Source organism: Lagopus muta, chromosome 5 (assembly GCF_023343835.1).
Source record: "Lagopus muta isolate bLagMut1 chromosome 5, bLagMut1 primary, whole genome shotgun sequence".
NCBI lineage: Eukaryota > Metazoa > Chordata > Aves > Galliformes > Phasianidae > Lagopus > Lagopus muta.
In genome coordinates this window covers 38,399,978-38,422,361 of record NC_064437.1, presented here as the reverse complement: position 1 = coordinate 38,422,361, position 22,384 = coordinate 38,399,978, and the positions used below count along the sequence as shown (strand labels likewise).

Here is a 22,384-nt window from a genome sequence, read left to right as displayed (position 1 = left end):
CACCTGTGTACACTGTGCTTCTTTGCTGTGGGTAAAGGATGGTCCTCCACTGTGTGGCAAAAACCTAGCTACTCTTTTATTGTCACCTGGCATATCACTTAGGATGGAGAGAATAGGCAAAGGTCTGGAGCCATAACAAGCCTTAGTGGCAGTCTCCTGTGAGCTGCACAGCTGCTCTGCAGTCCGGTCTCCTGTGGCTAAGTGGCAGCTATGTACATTCTGTATACATCTGTCGTAGCTTAGGTCATGGTGTTTCTAGCAATGGATGGAATCTGGAAGGAGCAAATAGCTTGACCTGTCCTTGAACAAACTGCCTGAAAAGTGGAGAAATACTTTGTAGAATGTATCTTTTCATTGAGTTCTGTTGATTATTGCGTAAAATTTCTTAATAACCTGATGAGTGTGATGGGTTCATGAAACAGGGATGCTGGTTTGAATCCCAGTGTTTGGAAATCACAGGATTGCAGGGGTTGGAAGGGACCTCAAGAAATTGAGTGCAACCCCCTTGTCAAAGCGGGTACCCTACAATAGGTCACACGGGTAGGGAAACTCCACAACTCCTCTGGGCAGCCTGTTCCAGTGCTGTCACCACTACCTTAAAATTCTTCTGCATGTTTGTATAGAACTTCCTATGTTCGATCTTTAGGCCGTTACACCTTATTTCTATCACTTTGCACCCCCAAGAAGAGCCTGGCCTCATCCATTTGCCTCCCACCTCCCTTTAGATATTTATAAACATTTATCAGATCCCCTCTCAGTCTTCTTTTCCCCAGGCTCAACAGATCCAGATTACTCAGCCTTTCCTCATACCCTGGAACATTTCTCATCTGCTAACAATATTTCAAAGAAAGACTATTAATCCTGAGAAACTGGAAGCTCTGCTATTACTGTTCTTCAGCTGTCTTTCCAGAGCTAGCTGGAGTGAAGGAAACATATTATCTCCACATGCAGTGTTATCACTGTTGAAATTGCAATATGACCACCTATTCTTTGAATATCAATACAATTTATAGTTTAAATAATGCAGCAAGTTACAGTTCAACCTGATTTAAATAGGGAGTTGAATTTATTTTAAAAAGCAATTGCAAAAACCCATGTTAGTTCTGAGTTCAAATCTCACATAACAAAAACTGCTAAAATTCTGCAGCACTTCTTCCCATACTCATTCTTTTTTTCTACCAGTAAAAAGTTAAGAAATCTCTGAAGGTACAAAAATGGATGTGGAAAGTCTGAAAATCACTTATAGCTCAGCTTAAGGCAACTGTTTGTATTCTGTATAAATTTGACTCAAATATTTGTTTACTAATAATTGATAGCAAAATAGCATATGAAGCACTGAAGACAAAGGCAGATCAGGGGTACACGGTGTTCCTTCTGTGCATGGATTTGTGCACAAAAAGAAGTGAGGAGATGCAGAGATGTGAGAACTGTTCAGCATCTGAGAGAGAGTGTTTAGTCCTCACCTCTCAAGACCCTTGTAACAAAATAAGGCTGCACTTGCATTTTGAAATTTTCTGTGATGTCACACATCACAGTAAATTTCAAATGAGCAAGCTCTGAAAACTTCTCAGCAAAAACTACAGACAGCCCTCTGAGATTTATAGCTTTTATCAACAAAGTTAGTTCTTAGGAAATCACAAGTGGGCTTTTAAGAATAATGCTGAAGTATGAATTGTACTACTAATCACATGAGAGCTATAAGAGAAGATGAAATAAAATTCTGGAGAAAATTTAAGGAAAATAAAGTTATGTGTTGGAAAACAGTTCTGTGTGTGTACAGTCAATTTGTAGCTCTTCTTTAAACTATTTTCTCTATGTTGACAGGCTCAACCAGTTCCAGAGGAAATTGTTAAAAAAATCCTTGGAAACAAGGCAACTTTCAGTCCCATTGTCACAGTGGAGCCAAGAAGAAGAAAATTTCATAAGCCAATAACCATGACAATTCCTGTGCCACCTCCATCAGGAGAAGGTGTAACCAATGGGTACAAAGGAGACACGACGCCCAGCCTTCGACTTTTATGTAGCATTACAGGTTAGAGAAAATCATGCTCTTTGAAAAGGTTTCTGTGGCAACAGTGCCTCTGTACCCACTCATATAGCTGTATAAGTTGTTCCTACCAGTAACAGGAAGTTGGTTGGTCCAGTAGATTTCAGATCAGTTCCTCTGGGCAAAGCCAGCTCAGGTCACCTGAAAGCCTCTCACTTGTTCCCTGGGCTTTTAGTCTTGTCTCACGCTGTTTTAAAAGAATTCTGGACAACAGATAATAAATACTCCTTTATATTTAGCTAGTACAAAGAATTTCAACCTGGCTATTACATATAGTTATCAATAAATTAGTTTGCCGAAGTAATTCTGCTTAGCTGATATCAAAGGGAGACTTTCACTGTTGACTGTAGGGAATGTACCTTTCTGACATCACACCATTTCCTGGTATTTAACATACGTTAAATCTGTAACATGTAGTTTACCTGTTGGAAAACATGATAGTCTGTGCTGTCATTTGCTGTGTGAAGCAAAGTATTTTGACAGAAATGTTCTACATAGTCTGCATTTGCTTGATGTTTGAAAGAAAATATCTCTATGGTTTATAGATGGTGTATATGGTTTATGGTTTATACATATGGTTTATGTATATATATGTACACAGGAGGTACTTCACCTGCGCAGTGGGAGGACATCACAGGCACGACTCCTCTGACGTTCTCTAATGATTGTGTCTCCTTCACAACCAATGTTTCAGCCAGGTAAGGTAGCAGAACTTGTCAAATGCCGCCAGAGAATAGTGTTCCTTGATTAACAGTGTGCACTGTTGTGAGAATGGGAGGGAAGGGGTTATTTATGATGATGGTGGGTTTGGTTTTTTTCCGCTTTCACTAAGACTTTTACAAGACTGATGAAGCGATAATGAACCAGATGCTTCTTTGTCACTGTGTATCAGCATGCCAGGCACTTAAGGTTGCACATGAAGTTTTGTCTTGGCCTTTTCTGCTGGGAGATGTTGAGATGTCTCCTGGCGGTCACACATGCTGTTTTGCTAAAGGTTGCAGTGCCACACATGGGTTTGTTTTTCTGCAAACAGCAACAGAAGAGGAAAGTTTTAAATGGTCGTTCAGTAAAAGAATATGGAGGACTCATAGAAGTATATTTTCTTAAAATGCAGAAGGGGTTCAATTTCTGGTCCTTGGCTTTTAAGTTGAAGATGATGTGAAATTATTTTCACAAAAATATCATTTCTGGGGAAAAAAAAAATCAAAGTTTTAAATGAATTGCAATGGACGTAGTGGATTTGCATGATGTCTGGAGACATTCAGTACAAATCACACATCCTGGGGGAGAAAATTTGTATGCCAGGTAAAGAGTTTATCATTTGGTGCATAGCATTTGCATGTACAAGGGAGCTTTATAGAGGGAGCAAATGGCTGAACAAACCAAATGCGTTAGGACTGTAATATTGAAGGAAGACTTGTATGAACTACAGATGAAAATATTTCTGAGTTTTATCAAAATTGTTATCAAGCTCTTAATCTTGCAAGGAGGAAATTATAGTATAATATCTCTTTGAGAAACTGAACTGTGGGCTTATTTGGAGTCAGTCTAGGTGGGAAATGCGATTTTGTTGTATGTATGTTTTATCAAAGCGGCTGTTTAGGCAAAGATTTCCTAACAATCAAATTTACAGTGAAGCGCCAGCAAGTTACAATATACATAGCATATGGTCACAAAAAACATGCTGTTTGCACAGTTTTGCCTCACAAAAACAGTTTACATAGAAAGGGACAAGTAAAAATATCAACCTTTCACTGCTAGGTGTTCACATTTTTGAATGTTTAAGGCTCTATTGAAAACAGAAGAAAAGTCACAGCTCTGGGATACCTGAAGAGACAGTACACATGCAAAGCAGACAAAAAATCATAGGTCATGCTTTCTTTTTAAAGGCTTATGTTTGAACATAATAAAGAGTTAATTTAACAATTTCCTTTTTCCCATTCAGATTTTGGCTTGCAGACTGCCATCAAGTACTAGAGACTGTTGGGCTGGCAACGCAGCTTTACAGAGAATTAATATGTGTTCCTTACATGGCAAAGTTTGTTATATTTGCCAAAATGAATGACCCTGTAGAATCCAATTTGCGTTGCTTCTGCATGACTGATGACAAAGTGGACAAAACTTTGGAGCAACAAGAGAATTTTGAAGAAGTTGCAAGAAGCAAAGACATTGAGGTATATTTCTTACAGCTGGTTTCCTCCTTGTGAGCAGATTGTCTGTTTTCCAAATGGCAGTAGATCCTACAAAAGCCACTGTAAACTCAGTTAAATAAAGGTTCACAGCAAGACTACGTCAAAAAAATTATTGAGATGATATCAAGAGAGAATAAGTAGAGAAAGCATGAAGGTGTGCCCTCATGGATGGATGCTAGTCTGTGGTGGGTTTCGCACCTGTTGTATCAAGTAACTTAAGGTTTTGAAGAAAATTGACCTTCAGTTCTTTCTCACCAATCTCACAGACATGCTTTTCAGGTAGAGCTGGTCCGTGATGAATACTTTGGCAACAACACAGTGTCTCTTGAAGAAAAGCTGCTCATGTAGCAGTTTCTCAAACTGCCAGCACTCAAAATACCTTGCAATAATGCTCACTGACTGTAATTTGTCATTGAATTTACTGTGAATAGGGGCTTATGCTAAACTCAGGAACTGTGGTGGGGGAAATAATGCTATATTTACTTGCATGGATCTACTATGAAAAGAGATTTTATTGACTTTTATTACTTTGATAGGTTCTCGAAGGAAAGCCTATTTACGTTGATTGCTATGGAAATCTTGCCCCTTTGACTAAAGGAGGACAGCAGCTTGTTTTTAATTTTTATGCTTTCAAAGAAAATAGACTGCCATTCTCTATCAAGGTAAAAGAAAACAAGCCAACTAAATCTGCTGAGATCTTTATTTTTTCCGTGATAACGCTTTTTCAGCCAGATAGAACTAACTTACCCCAAGGGTGTCAGTGTCATTGTTTAATATGTGAATAGTGTGGAGATGGTGCTTTGCATGAAGCCACAAGAGAGTTGCTGACAGAGCTAGGACCAGAAAACCCGTGATAAGGACTCTCAAACTTCTAACAAAACCATATGAGTTAGACCTCCACAGTAGCAGTGTTAGATCACAGTGTCCCAGGGACTAAGAAGAGGTGCAGCAGAACAGTCCCCAAAATATGCGTGCAAACTCTTCACTTCTAAATTACCATGAAAGGGTGCAAGCTTTTGTTAGCCTTGTTTCTGTGAGGAAAAAAATATAAACAAATAGGTTTTGAACACAAGTGCAAAACACTGCAGAGAAAAATGAAGGTGAGCTGAAAATGTAATCATTTTTATACTAGGATGTTGCTATCTGGTTGGACTCACCCAGCATCTTTTCTTACATGGATTTCAGGAGCTTGTTTCTATTCAGGAAGCTTCAGGCTGATGTAACTCATTTATGGTAATTCTTTATTTTCTTAGAGAGGAGACTGAGCCCCAGCTCGCTAACATTAGATAGGTTCTTGTGAAAGGACACTCTGAGAAACCCTTCAGAAACCTCCCCTACATATGTGAATTACTGCAAATCACTAACATTTATTTTTTAGGTAAGAGACACCAGCCAAGAACCCTGTGGTCGATTATCATTTTTGAAAGAACCAAAGACTACCAAAGGACTGCCACAAACAGCTGTTTGCAACTTGAATATCACTTTGCCAGCACACAAAAAGGTATTTGTTAGGAAACATTGTCCTTAGAGTTGGTTTGATTTTATTTTTGCTCTTCTAGTCTTTGTCTTTTTTCCGCTAGTGATAAAGAAAACTTGTGAAATGCCAGTTGTGAGAATGCTTTGGAGTATGGTTAAGAGTTTACATTTATGTTTTATTGGTTTCCTGTAGAACACTTTTAAAGTCTCTTGTTACTGTGGTGTCAAGTTCCTGTATTTTTTATGATTCTGTTTGCAGCTCATGCTTCAGCCTGCAAGTCATAGGTTTATGCTTTCAATAATGTCACATGTTAATTTGCAGTAGATGTAAGTTTTTTTTATGTGTGTGTTGGCATTTTGGATTTGCTTTGCCTTATAAATCAGCTTGCATTTTGTGCTCCCAATCTGGTCCTTTTCATATCCTGATATTCTTTTCCCTGCTGTCCATTATAATATTCCTTGTCTCTGCAATGCATCTTGGGACCAAAAGGAAACAGAGTCAGATCAAGATGATGAGGTAATATAAACACTGTCTTCTGTTTTTATTTTCTTCAGATTTAGTGAAGAACAGTAAATATGTTATAGAAAAAAAATAGCTATGGCATTGAAGTAATACTTACAGAATAACCATTTCCTCAGCATCTTATATTATGTTGCAAAACAAATCACAAATGTAGAAAACAGGACTATATGTGATAAAAATAAACTACATGTTGAATAACAGTAGTCTAACATTTAACTGATTTTCTTCTGAAAAAAATGGCATCATTACAAAGTAGTGATCAAGTCTATTTTTGGCAAAATCACAAAGAGCTTACTGTGTGATTTTTAGCTCTTGGAATAATACTTCCAGTGTTTTGATAACTCACGTATCTGAGAAGGTATTAAAACAATGGCCTATAGTATGGATGGCACTCTGAAAGTAATGCCTCCTATGTATTTCCATGGAAACTACAACAACTACAAAGAATACAATAACACTATTTGATAGAGCAAAACCTTGGCTGCAAAACATTCTTTTTCAACACAGTCATCTCCAGTAGCTATGCACATTTTACAGCAATGAACAAGAGCCCTCATGCTGCGCTCATAAAAATCTGCACTAGTGGAGGTGAGCCACTGTTTCACAGCTGCTGTGACAGCACTGTTGCTGGAAGGATGTTGCTCATGCAGTCCATCTTTCATGGGCCCAAACAGATGGAAGTCAGAAAGCACCAAATCCAGGCTATACAGTGGACATTCCAACCTAAAATGGCTATGTGCTCCATGATCTTTAAACTAACACGAAGCCTGGCGTTATTGTGTTGCAAGAGAAAGGTTGTCCTCTGGCCTGACTCTGGAAGTTTGAGCGTGTAGCTTAGTCAGTGTTGTAATATAGCAGTCAAGGTCAATGTTTTGTCTGAGTTCCTCTAAATCCAGAAGGATCACTTCTTTCCTATTGCAAACAGTGAACATCACTTTACCCACTGAGAGCTGTGTCTTGAACTTTTTCTTCAATGGGAAATTCACATGTTGCCACTCCATGGACTGCTGTTTTGAGTACAGCTTGTAGTGATGACATTGCATCGTGTCACTGATTATGATGTGATCCAGGCAGTTGTCACCTTCAGACTTGTATTGGTTGAATAGATCCTGACAAACTTGCATACACTATTCTTTCTCTTCCCATGTGTGTATTCATGGGACTCACTTGGCACAAGCTTTGCAATATTCTAGCTTTGCCACCATCATTTCCAATGCGTAGAAGCTGGTAAGCAGCTCCGTATGCAGTTCATTGGTTGTAATCCACTGATCTGTGCATGTGAGGTGACCGAGACACTCTTCATTTTGTGATGTGACATCTGTAGATGGTCATCTGGGTTGGACATCAGGGGAAAATTCTTTACCCAGAGAGTGGTGAGATACTGGAGCAGGCTGCCCAGAGAGGTTGTGGATGCCCTGTCCTTGGAGGTATTCAAGGCCAGGTTGCATGGGGCCCTGGGCAGCCTGGTTCAGCACTAAACTTGAAGGTCAGTGGCCCTGCATGTGGCAGGGGGGTTGGAGATTCATGATCCTTGAGGTCCCTTCCAACCCTGGTCATTCTGTGATTCTGTGATCTGGAATATGGCTTGTCTTTCACACTGCTGTCACCACTGTTGAAATGCACCACTCACTACCTCGCAGTGCTCACGTGCACTGTTTGGTCTCCATAAATGTTCAGGAATCATTGATAAATGTGAATGGGTGCCATTGTTTCCACATGGAGGATTTCAGTGATACACCTTTGTTTCATACACACTTTGATGTCAGATGACTGCCTCTCTGCTGTCATCTGTTACAGCACAACAGAATACTGGTGGGAAGGTTCATCCTCTACTGCCGTCCCACCACCATCCAACTCTGACATCGTGAGCCAATGTAATAAAATAGGGGGCATTAGTTTCAGAGCAGATCTCTTATTTTATTTCTGAAAATAAACTAAACCCTTCTAAAAAGCAAAATAACCAAGAGCAATTCCTAGATATTGTGTATAAATATATTTTCAAATAAACCTTAAATATTTGCAGCTTAGAAATGCCTAGTTTGCCAGAAACTGCCACATGTGATTGTCAGGAAATTGAATGGGTTTTAGTCGAAGATGGCAGTAATTGAGATCACCTTAAGAAGGAAACCACACAAGATAGATCCCTTCATCCCTTAGCAGCAAACCATTTTTCTCTTCCTGGTAGAAAACAAACTTCAGCAGCCACCTGCTGACCAAAACAGAAATAAAACACTCCTTATTATGTTCAAATAATAACTCCAACTATATCACGTTGCCTCCGCAGAGTTTGATCCTTGTGAACTATTATATAGCTAAAACAAGTTTTCTTTCTAAACAAATTAAATGTTTCTAAACAATCGAGTGAGCTGATTTCTGAAGGACTTCTGATATTGAAGACATCACACTAGCAGCTATGTCACTGAATGCAGTTACTTAGGATAAAGGAGCACTTTACTAGTTAACAGTAGTAGTCTGTTTTCTAATCTGCATCTTTGCATTTTGTGCCTATTAAATAGAAAAATCCCCTCCCTTACCTTTTTTGTCCTGAATGTATTCACTCAAAAGCCAGTGTACATCATGGTGTATGTGCTTCCAGGACAAATTAATTCGGGGAGAGACATTTGATCAAAGTTGTACTTCTCTGAATGTTCTATGTCTGCATCTGTAGTCTTTTGTGTTGATCTCCTGTTTCCAGTCAAAGGTGGTTTATTTTATAGAGAATGAAAAATATCATGCCATTTGTAGTAGTATGAAACAGTTTGCTAAGTGATGGTAGGATAACATAGTATTGAAATACAGTAGGGCAACAACATGAACTGTGTCTGCTATTTAAGCTCTTCTACCTTGTGAGCAGAGACATTGAGAAGGAAAGAGTCCATGGGATTGTCTCCTAGGGTTGCAGCTTCTTGCCTGCTTTCTCTAGGATGGTGGTTGTTCGTAGCAAGTGCCTGCCACCTCTGATAGCCATGCTCCCTGCTCCACAACACCTGACGCTCATTACATGGCAGACAGGAATGGAGATCTGCTCTGTCCATTTCTCACTGCTTGCCCAAATTTGCCTCCAGCATACCATCCTGAAGCTGAGTGGAGGCATCAGTTTTCCTGTGTGGGGATGTGTACTGCAGGATGTCCTGTCGTGCTGGGGTTTGATGATGTTTTGTATGGGGGATGGCACCAAACAGCATTATGTTTTGTTGCAGATGGAGAAAGCCGACCGGCGTCAGAACTTTGTCTCCCTTGCTTTACGTAAGCGCTACAGCTATCTGACTGAGCCTGGAATGAGTGAGTTGCTCTTACCAAATACTAAACCATATATATGTGATTTTTCAGAAGAAGAGACATTTTTTCTATAAACGTTGTATTTGGTGTCACTTTGGAGAAAAAGAAAATGGGAAGGAAAAAAAAAAACAGCTATCTAAAGCAAAACTGTTGGATGGTCTGTGAAATTTTGTGTTGTGAGAGCTTGAAGAATCCTGACTGGCAAATGGCATGCACTAATTAAGTAAAAACATAATATATTTTTTAAGTACCATGTAGCTTCAGACAAATAGGATTACAGATTGCTTCCACAAGGAGTCTGTTCCTCTTCCCTTAGGGATGTTAGACTAGCTGCTATACCTTCGTTTTGCAGAAGGGAGTGATATGCAAAAGTTCAGCAAGACTGGAGAATGACATTTAGATAAGCACTTAAATGTTTAGATGCTTAGCCAAAACAGACTCTCACATATTTTGTATCTTCCTCCTCTTTCTTGTCCTCTTCCCTTGTTCCTTTGTTCCCTGCAGATGCTTTCTATTCTTTGGCACCACATGTTGCTTCCTCTTAGATTTGTTCCCCTTCACTAGACCTGTGTCATTACTTTCCTTCCTCATTAAATACAATATATTTGGCTTACCTTTTATTCCTTCACGTTTCCTGCCTGAGGTTGACTGCTGTTGTTCCCCATTGCCAGACTTTTTCTTATCTGTTTTCTGCCTCATAACTTCTCAGTTGCTACCCTGCAACAGACCCTTTGGTATAATTCCAAAATCCATAGACAAGCTTCATCGGGTCTTGAGAGTTTCCACTGGAAGGCTGCTGTTTAATTGCCCTATAAGATCTGTGGCTTCTTTGGATCAGATGTGCTCCAGAATGTATTACACTTCTCAGACCTGGAAGAAGACCTCAAGCATATAACATCTGAAGAAGCTATCAGATCTACTGAGACTTCTTGATGGTATCGTCATCAGGTATCGTCAAAGGCTTGCTGGGAACTGAGACTACCGGAAGAGAGGTTGTAGTGAGCTGGGGGGGCTTCTTCTCTCACGTAACTGGTGATAGGACTCGAGGGAATGGTTTCAAGCTACACCAGGGGACGTTAGGAAACTCTGCTACTTCTCTGAAAGAGCTGTCAGGCACTGGAATAGGCTGCCCAGGGAGGTGGTGGAGTCACCGACCCTGGAGGTGTTCAAGGAACGTTTGGATGTTGTGTTGAGGGACTCGGTTTAGTGAGAGATATTAGTGATGTTTGGACTGGGTGATCTTGTAGGTCTTTTCCAACCTTGGTGATTCTGTGAAAAGGAAGCTGCTTCAAATAAGTTTGATGCTTGTGTGTACTGCTTACAATTTGTTTTTCAGGCCTCGTTGGGGGACAAAAGAAAAAAAAAAGTTTTAAACTATTTAAAATTTATTCACCAAAGGTTCATTAAGTCTCATTTGCAAAAAGTGGAAGAAAAAAACAAATCCAGTTAATGGGCTTTATTCTAAGAAAACTAACGTTAGGGCATAGTAGAAGTCCTTGACCATTCTTTAACTACTCTATCCCATGAGGCAGTGGTTTCTACTTGTGGTGGTGAGCTACTCAAAGAGCATGCAAAAATTATTGTATGTGCCAGGAAAGATGGCAGGCAGTGGTTTGGCCAACAACCTGAGTACCACCTCCTGTGCACACAGTTTGCAGTTGTTGGCTGCCACCATCACCACCAACATGCTGCTGCTGGGAGATAATGCAGGTTTAGAGGCACAGTTCTTCTAGAGCATGCTACCCAACAGAGCCAGTGAGGCTGCTGTGGTTGCTTTACTCCACAGAGCATTTGCTTCACTGGTGGAGGTGTGTGTAACTTCTGCCTCTTTCCAGCAAATGTGATGGCACAACTCTTCAGTTTTGGTAGCAGTGCAGGCTGGGCTGTTTTTCTCTCACAAGTTCAGGCATGCACACACACACAACTTTTTTTTGCTCTGCTTGTGTTGGTGCCAGTGTAGGGGCAGAAGAGAGCAAGGAAGGTGAGGCAGTCTCCTGCCTACCTCTTCTTATCCCTCCTCAGGGAGGAGAGGTCAGAGGGGCTTCTCTGTTCTCCCCAGCAGTGAGATTTCGCACTGAAAAGGACAGCTGTGGTGGGTTAACCCTGCCCAGTGCTGACTGCTTGCAGCTGAAGAGGAGGAGGGCTGCTCCAGCAGGAGCTGGGGGCATTTGCATGGTGAAGTTCACTCAGTGCTTTCAGTTACCAGCTGCAAGCAAATGCCGTTTGCTGTACAGAAGATAGTAATGTGTTTTCTGATAGCCTCGGATACAGAGGAATGGATACTGCTAAGGCCAGCAGTGTCCAGTAACTAAACTAAATTTTAACTAAAAAAGGCTGTTCTGATTTAGAAACTACACTCTTTAGAATCATACCCTACTCTGAAGTCTGGAATGATTGTGGGGATTGCTTTGCTATTTCAGAACAGTAAAACTGCCCCGTTTTCCTGCTATTTTGACTTGTGTCAGAACTGCACACATTTGTAAATTAGTCCTTTTTGTTTGTATCAGTTCTTCTCAGCTGCCATACAGAGTACCAAAAAAGCATCTTATATGTGTCTGACTTCGTGATTTAGGGATAAAGAACAGTTAAGAGGATGGTTTGCTGGTTTGATTACTGTACAAACCAGTTGTGGCAGAATTGCTCAACACAGCACAGTGGGGTCCCTCTGAAGACATTTCCAAACAGAAACTGCTGAACAAGTTGTTTTGATGTTGGTTATTTTTTCAGTGATTTGGGGGGTTGTTTTTTGGACTTGGGGCAGTGTGAACTTCTGGTGAGTGTCAGCAGGTGCTGCTAATTAATCTTCACAATGAAGTCTAATTAATTTAATGGAATACAAAGGGTTTTCTTCTTTGGGGGAAAAAAAAAAAGGTATGTATGTGCTTCAAAATAAATTTGTGAGGAGGATGGGAAAATTGAACATTTCTAGAAATAGGCTGTGCCAGTCAGGCCTAGCATTCAAGCTCTCTTCAACCTAGATGTTCTAATATTGCCACATCACCAGCCATCCACATTGCTTTCTGAGTTTCATCTGGCTTTTGTAGGACCAGCACGTTTTTCCTTGCAGGATATGGACCTGTGGTATACTGAACACTTATTTACAATTCTGCAATTGTGTGTGTTTTAACAGTTTAGTATTAGCCTTATTAAGTTTCTTTCATGGAAGTTACTGTCTATAAGACAGACCAAGTAAGTTTGACAAATTATTACTTCAGAGAAAGGTTTGTTGAATAAGTTATTTGGATATTTCAGCTCAGTTTCTAACTCAACTTTAAACCGAGGAGTTTAAAAAAAAAAAGAAAAAAAAGATCCTTTAATTCACTTTCAATGTCAACTCTCTAAATGTTATCGTTGTATCAGAGGATATGTATTGGGATTCCCAGAAATGCTGTCTTCTGGCATGAGTACCTCCCATGATGCAAAATGTGGTTGATGATGATTTTGTTTGAAATGCCTATGAATAAGCTGAGTGTTCTGGGGGATGGTAACAGTTGACAGGTTTGTCCTTGCCAGGAAGTTTTTTGCATAACATATTGTTCTTTGACTGCTTTTCTAATGTTACCTTTTGAGAAATTGAAAGTTGAACAGGTCTGTCTATGAGCTGATGCAAGAAATCTCCTCAAAAGGTACCAAGACACTACATCTTGTAGAAAAAGTGTACTCTTCTTTTAATGGCCACTTGTGAAATGATATTTTTAAGATTTACATATTTGTGCTTATCCAGCATAAAAACTTATTAATGTGTGCTTGTTTTGACATGATATATTGTGCATGAACGAAAACTGATTCAGTTGCTTTGCTTGCTCACGTTTATCATATATCATACTTTCCGTATTTGATGTATGACATATGCTTCTTAAATCATTTCATGTAAAGTTCTACTTTAGTTTTACTTATTTTTTTTTCCAAACAAAAGGAATATCGCATGAAAAACAAATGCAAACGTTCCTTTTTTTTTATTTATTATTTTATAAAATATCAACTCAGAAAAGCTCTTGCTCTTATTGGCTTTGTGAGTGTGAAGCATATCCGAATTATGCATGGGAGATACAGATTTGAATTTTATTCCAGTTGCTTCACAGTTTGCACATTAATTGCCTGTCACTAAAAGGAATTTTGGGTTCTGCATGAAATAGTTCTGACTGGTTTAAAAAAAAAAGATTTTAGCAATATAATGTCATTTTACATAAGCTTATGTTTTGTATAGGTTCAATATCTGAATAGAACAACACCATCAACAAAAATTATTAATAGGATAATTCTAATAGTTGTGCAAATCAAGCATACATAAACAGGCAAAAGAGCACTGATACGAGTATTTCAGAATTAGCACGTCAGAAAGTCAATAGGAAGTAAGAGAAGAATTTTCATGTGGTTTTTATTTTTACCTTATGGATTCCTTCTTTGTGTTTTCTGGTCTTCACTTTTTGCAGACTCGATTGCTATGTCTTTCTGTCTTTCATTTCATGTTACTTTTTGTTTTGGACCAATCGTCAGTGTATGGCTCCATTCATATTTATTTCCTTTTTAAATCTTCTTTTGCCTCCTTCATCCTAACTCATGCGAACAATTGTACTTGCTTTTTGTAATATTACAACGTTTACTGACCAATTTTCTTCTCTGGTCTCTCTGTTTTCCAATCATTTTTGTTGATTTTATGTTTGATTTTAATTTAACAATTTAAGAAACAGTTGAACGGAGTGCAGGAGCAACAAGATCCCTACCTGCTACTTACTCATACAAGCCATTCTTTTCAACACGGCCATATCAGTCATGGACAACAGCTCCAATTACAGTGCCTGGGCAAACCAAATCAGGCTTCACTTCCTTATCAAGCTCTTCCTCTAACACTCCTACAGCTTCCCCATTAAAATCAATATGGTCTGTTTCTTCTGCTTCTCCAATCAAATCCACATTAGGAGCTTCTACCACATCATCAGTTAAATCTGTTAGTGATGTAGCATCTCCGATTAGATCATTTCGGACAATCTCCTCACCAATAAAAACTGTGGTTTCGCAGCCTCCGTACAATATGCAGGTTACTTCAGGTTCTTTCGTCAGAGCTCCCGCAGTAACAGAAGCTGCTAGCCTAAAAGGGCTGGCATCCACTACCACATTCCCCACTCGGACATCTCCTGTGACTACAGCAGGGTCTCTCTTGGAGAGATCATCCATAACCATGACGCCTCCAGCATCCCCCAAATCCAACATTAACATGTACTCTTCGAGTTTGCCTCTTAAATCGGTCATCACATCAGCATCCTCACTATTATCGTCCCCTCTAAAGTCAGTGGTGTCACCTGCTAAGTCAGCAGTTGATGCTGTTTCATCCTCTAAGGTCATGATGGCCTCGTCTCTCTCGTCGCCAGCAAAACATGTAGCTGGGCACACAGATGTACCATTACTTAATGGGTCTGTGTCACCGCTGAAATACCCATCTTCTTCCAGCTTAATAAATGGATCCAAAGCTGCAGCTGTTTTCCAAGACAAGATTGCTGCAGCTGCACATTCTGCAAGTTGTGCTGCTAGCGCAGTTGCTGACACAGCTGAGAGAGTGTTTTCAACTGCTTCAACAATGTCATTTTCTCCACTCAGGTCATTTGTGTCGTCAGCACCATCAGCTTTCCAGTCAATAAGAACTCCTCCTGCAGGTGCTTTGTATACAGCCCTTGGGTCAATATCAGCAACTACCTCATCTGTAACTTCATCAACAATAACAGTGCCGGTATATTCTGTAGTCAATGTTTTGTCTGAACCAGCATTAAAGAAGCTCCCAGAGTCATCTCCGCTTACAAAATCAGCTGCTGCGTTACTGTCACCTATTAAAACATTGACTACAGAGGCACGCACGCAACCTCCCTTTAATCGAACTTCATCTCCAATAAAATCGTCCTTGTTCTTAGCACCCTCTGCTCTCAAATTGTCCACGCCATCTTCTTTATCCTCCAGTCAGGAGATACTGAAAGATGTTGCTGAAATGAAAGAGGATCTAATAAGAATGACTGCAATATTGCAGACAGATGTCACAGAGGACAAACCGTTCCATCCTGAGATACCAAAAGAGGGTAGAATCGATGATGAAGAGCCTTTTAAAATTGTTGAGAAAGTGAAAGAGGACTTAGTAAAAGTTAGTGAGATTCTGAAAAAAGATGTATGTTTAGAAAGTAAAGGGTCTGCTAAAGTATCTAAAAGCGATCAAGGACATGTCTCTGAGGATGACTGGGTAGAGTTCAGTACAGAGGAGATTGATGAAGCAAGACAGCAAGCTTTGACAAGCCCTCCTATGTCTGTTCCAGAGAAGGCACAAATTAAAGCTAAAACTGTGTCGGAAAAGGATTATAACTTATCAAAAGTTATTGATTACTTAGCAAATGATATCGGTAGCAGTTCATTAACAAACATAAAGTACAAGTTTGAAGAGGGGAAAAAAGAAGGTGAAGAGAGACAAAAGCGCATTTTAAAGCCAGCTATTGCTTTGCAGGAACACAAACTCAAAATGCCTCCTGCCTCCATGAGGCCTTCAACATCAGAAAAGGAGTTATGTAAAATTGCAGATTCCTTTTTTGGAGCAGATACAATTTTAGAGTCTCCGGATGACTTTTCTCAACACGATCAAGACAAAAGTCCTTTATCTGACAGTGGCTTTGAAACAAGGAGTGAAAAAACACCTTCTGCCCCTCAAAGCGCTGAAAGCACAGGGCCAAAACCACTTTTCCATGATGTACCCATCCCTCCCGTCATTACAGAAACAAGAACTGAGGTAGTTCATGTTATCCGTAGCTACGAACCATCATCTGAAGAAATTCCAGAGCAGAAAACAGAAGAACTACCGGCTGCAAAGCCTGCTCCTGCTTTCATGGAGCTGGAGCAAAAGCCTGCCGGGTCTATTAAAGAGAAGGTTAAAGCATTTCAAATGAAAGCTAGCAGCAGTGAGGAAGATGACCATAAGTGTGTCCTTAGCAAAGGTGTCCGAGTAAAAGAAGAAACTCACATCACTACGACAACTAGGATGGTTTATCATAAACCTCCATGCACTGAAAGCACATCGGAAAGAATTGAGGAAACGATGTCTGTTCATGACATAATGAAAGCCTTTCAGTCTGGACGTGACCCTTCCAAAGAACTGGCAGGTCTGTTTGAACATAAATCATCAGTAACAGCCGATGTTAGCAAGTCTGCTGAAACTTCACCACAACATGCAGAGAAGGACAGCAAAATGAAACCCAAACTGGAGCGAATAATAGAGGTCCATATTGAAAAAGGTAATCAGGCTGAACCTACTGAAGTGATTATTAGAGAAACAAAAAAGCATCCAGAAAAAGAAATGTATGTATATCAGAAAGACTTACCTCGGGGAGATATTAACTTAAAAGAGTTGGAAAAACATGATGCTTTTCCTTGTTCAGATGAACAAGGTCAGCAAGAAGAAGAGGAGCTCACAGCCGAAGAGTCACTTCCTTCTTATCTGGAATCCTCTAGAGTTAACACTCCCGTGTCCCAGGAAGAAGACAGTCGCCCTAGTTCTGCTCAACTCATGTCTGATGACTCTTACAAAACACTGAAGCTTTTGAGTCAGCACTCAATAGAATACCATGATGATGAGTTGTCAGAACTAAGAGGGGAGTCTTACAGGTTTGCTGAGAAAATGCTTCTTTCAGAAAAGCTAGATGTTTCTCAGTCTGATACTGAGGAGTCAGTTACTGATCATGCTCTACCCCTTAGTGCAGAGTTACAGGGGTCTGATAAACGATGCAGAGAAAAAGTAGCTACTGCCCCTAAAAAAGAGATTCTCTCCAAAATCTATAAAGATGTATCTGAAAATGGTGTGGGTAAAATGTCTAAAGATGATCATTATGATAAAGTGACAGTATTACACTACACTGGAGATGTTAGTAGTCCAAAGCATGCGATGTGGATGCGCTTTACTGAGGACAGATTAGACAGAGGTAGAGAAAAGTTGATGTATGAAGACAGGGTGGACAGGACTGTTAAGGAGGCAGAAGAAAAACTGACTGAAGTATCACAGTTTTTTCGGGATAAAACAGAGAAGTTGAATGATGAGCTACAGTCTCCAGAGAAAAAACAGCATAAAAAAAATGGCAAAGAAATACATTCTAGTCAGAGCTCTGCCAGCAGCAGCCCTGAGAAGGTTCTACTCTCTGAATTACCAGCGTCTGGTGATGACTGGAGTAAAGCAAAGCAGCATGCACGTGATGGCAAATGCTTTCCTAAAGTGGATGAAAGAAAAGTGTCCAGTTTGCCCAGCAGTCCTGAGAAAAGGATATTTGTGCAACCAGCAGAGGACTCTAAACAAACTATGGAACACAAAAGAAGTGCTCAGCAGACTGGAGTGCCTGAGGTTTCACAGGCTGGATTTCAGCTGAAGCAATCAAAACTCAGTTCTATTAGGCTGAAGTTTGAACAAAGCATAAGTCCAAAGAGTAAGGACCCAACTCAAGAGGAAAAAAAACTGGACAGTCAGTCCAAAATTCCAGTAAAGAAGTTGCAAGAAAGTAAGTTACCGGTTTACCAGTTTTATTCTAGAGAAAAACACGCAAAGCAAGTCGAGCTCATTGATGGAAGTGCAGCTTTACAGAAAGAGGTGAAAATACAGGAAGATTTTGTCCCAGGTAAAGGAAAAGCTATAGAAGAATTCTGTGCTTCAGACACACAAAAGCAAAGAACTGAAACAAGTGTGCCAGAGTACTTTTCAGAATCACAGACAAAAGACCTGGTGTATGGCTCAGACTCAACGGCAAAGGGACACTGGGACAAAAAAATCTATAGGACTTGGGAAAGTCCTGGAACTTCTAATCATAAAACACAAAAAGAGAAGCTTTCACATGTGCTGATTCCAGATACAGTAAAGGAAAACCACGTTGATCATGTTGAAGCTGACAAAAAAACTGAATTTATTACTCTGACAGAGCACAAACTGGCAGCAAATGGCATTCATTCAGAAGAAGTGAAAGAAATGACTGTAAAATCTCCCTCAAAAAAGGTTTTATACAGAGAATTTGTTGTCAGGGAGGGGGAACATAACGGTGAAATAGCTGATAAAATATCCAGAAGGAAAGAAGAAATTGCTGTGTCCCATATTCCAGTAAGGATTGCTGAGGAGAAGAGAACTGTGCTTGATGGTGTTTATCAACTTTCAGCTAAAGTATCCCAGTCAGCTGTGATTAAGGAGAAAGTTGAGAGGCAGATAGGTTATATGGAAGATGATCAAGTAAAGCATTCAGAAATTAGAAGAGTTACCAAGCAGCAGAGCTTGATAGGTCTAAGTCCTCCTGTTGAGGAAACTGAGATATCCCCTAGCAAATCACCAGATTCTCTAGAATTTAGTCCAGGAAAGGAATCTCCTTCAAATGAGTTAGTTGACCCTGGTGCCAGTGATTACTTGGATAAAGTTGCACCATTAGTAAGTACAGAGGGAGTGAAAGAAATTAAGACCTTACCGGTTTATGTCAGTTTTGTGCAAGTAGGAAAGCAATATGAGAAAGAGGTGCAACAAGGAAATATTAAAAAAATTGTCAGTCAGGAAAGTAAGACAGTGCAAGAGACAAGGGGGACCTTTTACACAGCTAGACAGCAAAAGCAACCTCCCTCTCCACAAGGTAGTCCAGAAGATGATACGCTAGAACAGGTGTCCTTTATTGATAGCTCTGGCAAAAGTCCTTTAACACCAGAAACACCAAGTTCAGAGGAAGTGAGTTATGAGTTTACATCTAAAACACCTGACTCACTAATAGCATATATCCCAGGCAAACCCAGTCCTATACCTGAGGTTTCTGAGGAATCAGAGGAGGAAGCAGAGGCTAAGTCAACCTCTGTAAAACAGGCAGTAGTTGAGGAACCACAGACTGACAAATCATTACCTAACCATATAAATAAGGACTCTAACAAAAGACCGAAAGGTAACAGAGTTGCCTACATTGAATTCCCACCTCCTCCACCACTGGATGCCGATCAAGGCGAGTCAGAAAAGAAGCTTCAGTATTCCACTGAGAGTGAAATGGAGATGACAGAAGTGAACCTGCAGGATGAACATGACAAATGTCAACTGGCTGAGCCAGTTATAAGAGTACAGCCGCCGTCTCCTGTGCCGCCGGGAGCAGATGTCAGTGACTCCAGTGATGATGAATCTCTCTATCAACCTGTTCCGCTTAAAAAGTACACGTTCAAACTGAAAGAACTAGAAGATGACCAGAAAGAAAGCTCAAAACCCAGAACCCCTGAAAAGATTGAGAAACAGAAAGAGTTAGGACACCCCACTTCTGGGAAACCTAGTGAGTTTGACGTTGGGCTTGATTCACCCCAGAATGATGTAGTGCAAAATGGGAATAATAATGACCAGTCTGTCACAGAGTGTTCCATAGCAACCACTGCAGAATTCTCCCATGATACCGATGCGACTGAGATTGACTCTCTTGACGGTTATGATTTGCAAGATGAAGATGATGGTTTAACTGAGAGTGATTCTAAACTTGCAGGTCCGGCAGTTGAAACCAAAAAGGACGTATGGACTACAGAAGGTATTCTAAAGCAGACTGATCGCTGCTTTAGCCAGAGTAAACTTGAAGTCATTGAGGAGGAAGGGAAGGTAGGCCCTGAAGAAGACAAGGTGCCTTCAAAGGGTCCAGCTTCTGAAAAGGCCGGAGATAAAAGCGAGCAGAAGTCAGGGGCGCAGTTTTTCACTTTGGAAGGCAGACACCCTGACAGGACTGTGTTTCCCGATTCATATTTCAGTTACAAAGTAGATGAAGAATTTGCAACGCCTTTCAAAACTGTGGCCACTAAGAGTCTAGATTTTGACCCATGGTCCAATAACCGAGGTGACGACGAAGTGTTTGAGACTAAATCAAGGGATGATGAGGCAAAGCCATTTGGTCTGGCAGTAGAAGACAGATCTCAAGCAACAACACCTGATACAACTCCAGCCAGAACTCCAACAGATGAGAGTACGCCAACTAGCGAGCCCAACCCCTTCCCATTTCATGAAGGGAAGATGTTTGAGATGACTCGCAGTGGTGCAATTGACATGAGCAAGAGGGATTTTGTTGAAGAAAGACTCCAATTTTTTCAGATTGGTGAGCATACTTCTGAAGGGAAGTCAGGGGACAAGGGGGAAGGGGATAAAAGTACAGTCACTGCCATCACACAGCCACAGGCAGGGGACAACACTGTAGAAACAAACCTAGAGAGACCAGTAGAAACACCAGCAGTTGAACATAAGCCCATCATCCAGGCCAGTGGAGATTGCATGGAACAAACACTTGGTAGTAACTCACTGGAAAAATCATCGGCAGCGGTAAATGCTTCTAAAGTTGATCCCAAATTGCGCACGCCAATTAAAATGGGAATTTCTGCTTCCACCATGACTCTGAAGAAAGATGGTCCTGGCGAAGTGACAGATAAGATAGAAGCTGTGATGCCAAGTGGTCAGGGATTAGAAAATGAAACTGTAGCAATGATTGCGAGTTCAGCTTCTAGCGAGACAAGCTGTAGGCAAACAGAAAACACTGAGTTTCCAAAAGATAATTTTAATAACAACAACAATTTGGATTCATCTGCAGTCTCTACAGATGATATTACCTCTAATGTAGTGCTAGAAGAACATTCGGAACCAAAATGTTCCCTGCAGAAAGCTAACCCAGCAAAAAGCACTTCAGGAAAAGGTACAGGGACAACACAAGGACAAAGAGTAAGAGAGAAACAAAAAGCACATGGAGAGCAGCAGAAGTCAACAGAGTTGGTAGGGGCTAGAGGAAAATCAAAACTTCCTGTAAAGGCCAGCTCAGTAAAAGAAGTCTTGCCGCAAAATAATCTCCAAAGCAACACAGGGAGTAAAGTGAGACAGGCTAGTAAGCCTGACAAAGCAAAACAAGATAATGCTCCTCCCTGTCTAGAAGGAAGGTCTAGGATTCCTGTAAAAAATACACGTAGGAGTAATTTATCTAGAAAACCTCCAGCCCTACCAAAGCAAGAGCAGGTAGAGAAAGAAAAACCAAAACAGCTTCCTTCTAAATTACCAGTAAAGGTAAGATCTACCTCCGTCACAATGACAACAGTTAAAGTAAAAAAAAATCAGCTTAGGGAGGTGTGTAAACATTCAATTGAATATTTTAAGGGAATTAGTGGTGAGACATTAAAGCTTGTGGATCGTCTATCTGATGAAGAGAAAAAGATGCAGTCAGAGGTCTCTGACGATGAAGAAGACAGTACATCAAGGAACACATCACTGTCAGAAGCTACTCAAGTGTACCTGCCTTCCATTACATCGAAGTCTGCTAGAGATATGAGAACAGAGGCAGCATCTATAAAATCAAAGAGTGAAAAGGCCGACAGTGAGAGGAGGAGGAGTAAGAGGACTGGTGAGAATGAAGGCAGTCAGGTTTCTGGAGCTCTCATGGCTCACCTCGTGGAGATCAAGCCTAGTTTGTAAAACTTTCAACTTGTTGATCCTAGTGCATGAACTGTTGTGATTGCCTGTGAAGTGACTTAACCGTAGTTTTCATTCTGTCATTGTCATCTGTATGTGCTGTCTTATACTCTTCTTTCTTCCTTTAAACAAATCCTGTACTGTAGAAAGCTAGTGAAGCATGCCAAAGACATTGATGTAACTTAGAAATTGAAAGATTTATTTTGTGACAGCAAATTTGTTCTGTCAAAGTAGAGAAAATAGATGTTAATTTGGTCTTGGTGGTTTCCACCGGTAATTAAACAACTTGTGTACAGTCTAACAGCTAGATTGTCAGCATGTTTGATTTCATTACACAACATCATGTAGTTTGACATTCGGCTTTACACAGGTGAAAAAAAAAAATTTGCTTTGTAGGTTATTAGGACACACAACCATTCTAGTAA

General features: G+C 40.3%; 1 protein-coding gene across 23 annotated transcripts in view; it reads left to right on the top strand.

Annotated features, from left to right (window-relative positions):
* ANK3 (ankyrin 3) overlaps positions 1–22,384 on the top strand; it is a 201,148-nt gene that overhangs the window by 152,645 nt on the left and 26,119 nt on the right. For 12 of the 23 annotated variants that reach the window (XM_048946937.1, XM_048946932.1, XM_048946931.1 and 9 more), the window contains 8 exons: positions 1,825–2,032; positions 2,649–2,745; positions 3,993–4,221; positions 4,776–4,901; positions 5,618–5,740; positions 6,206–6,232; positions 9,439–9,520; positions 14,203–21,891. In XM_048946937.1, the coding sequence (XP_048802894.1) occupies positions 1,825–2,032; positions 2,649–2,745; positions 3,993–4,221; positions 4,776–4,901; positions 5,618–5,740; positions 6,206–6,232; positions 9,439–9,520; positions 14,203–21,891 (8,581 nt within the window). The remainder of the gene's footprint in view (positions 1–1,824; positions 2,033–2,648; positions 2,746–3,992; positions 4,222–4,775; positions 4,902–5,617; positions 5,741–6,205; positions 6,233–9,438; positions 9,521–14,202; positions 21,892–22,384) is intronic. The other 11 variants (XM_048946947.1, XM_048946946.1, XM_048946945.1 and 8 more) reach the window with 3 other exon arrangements.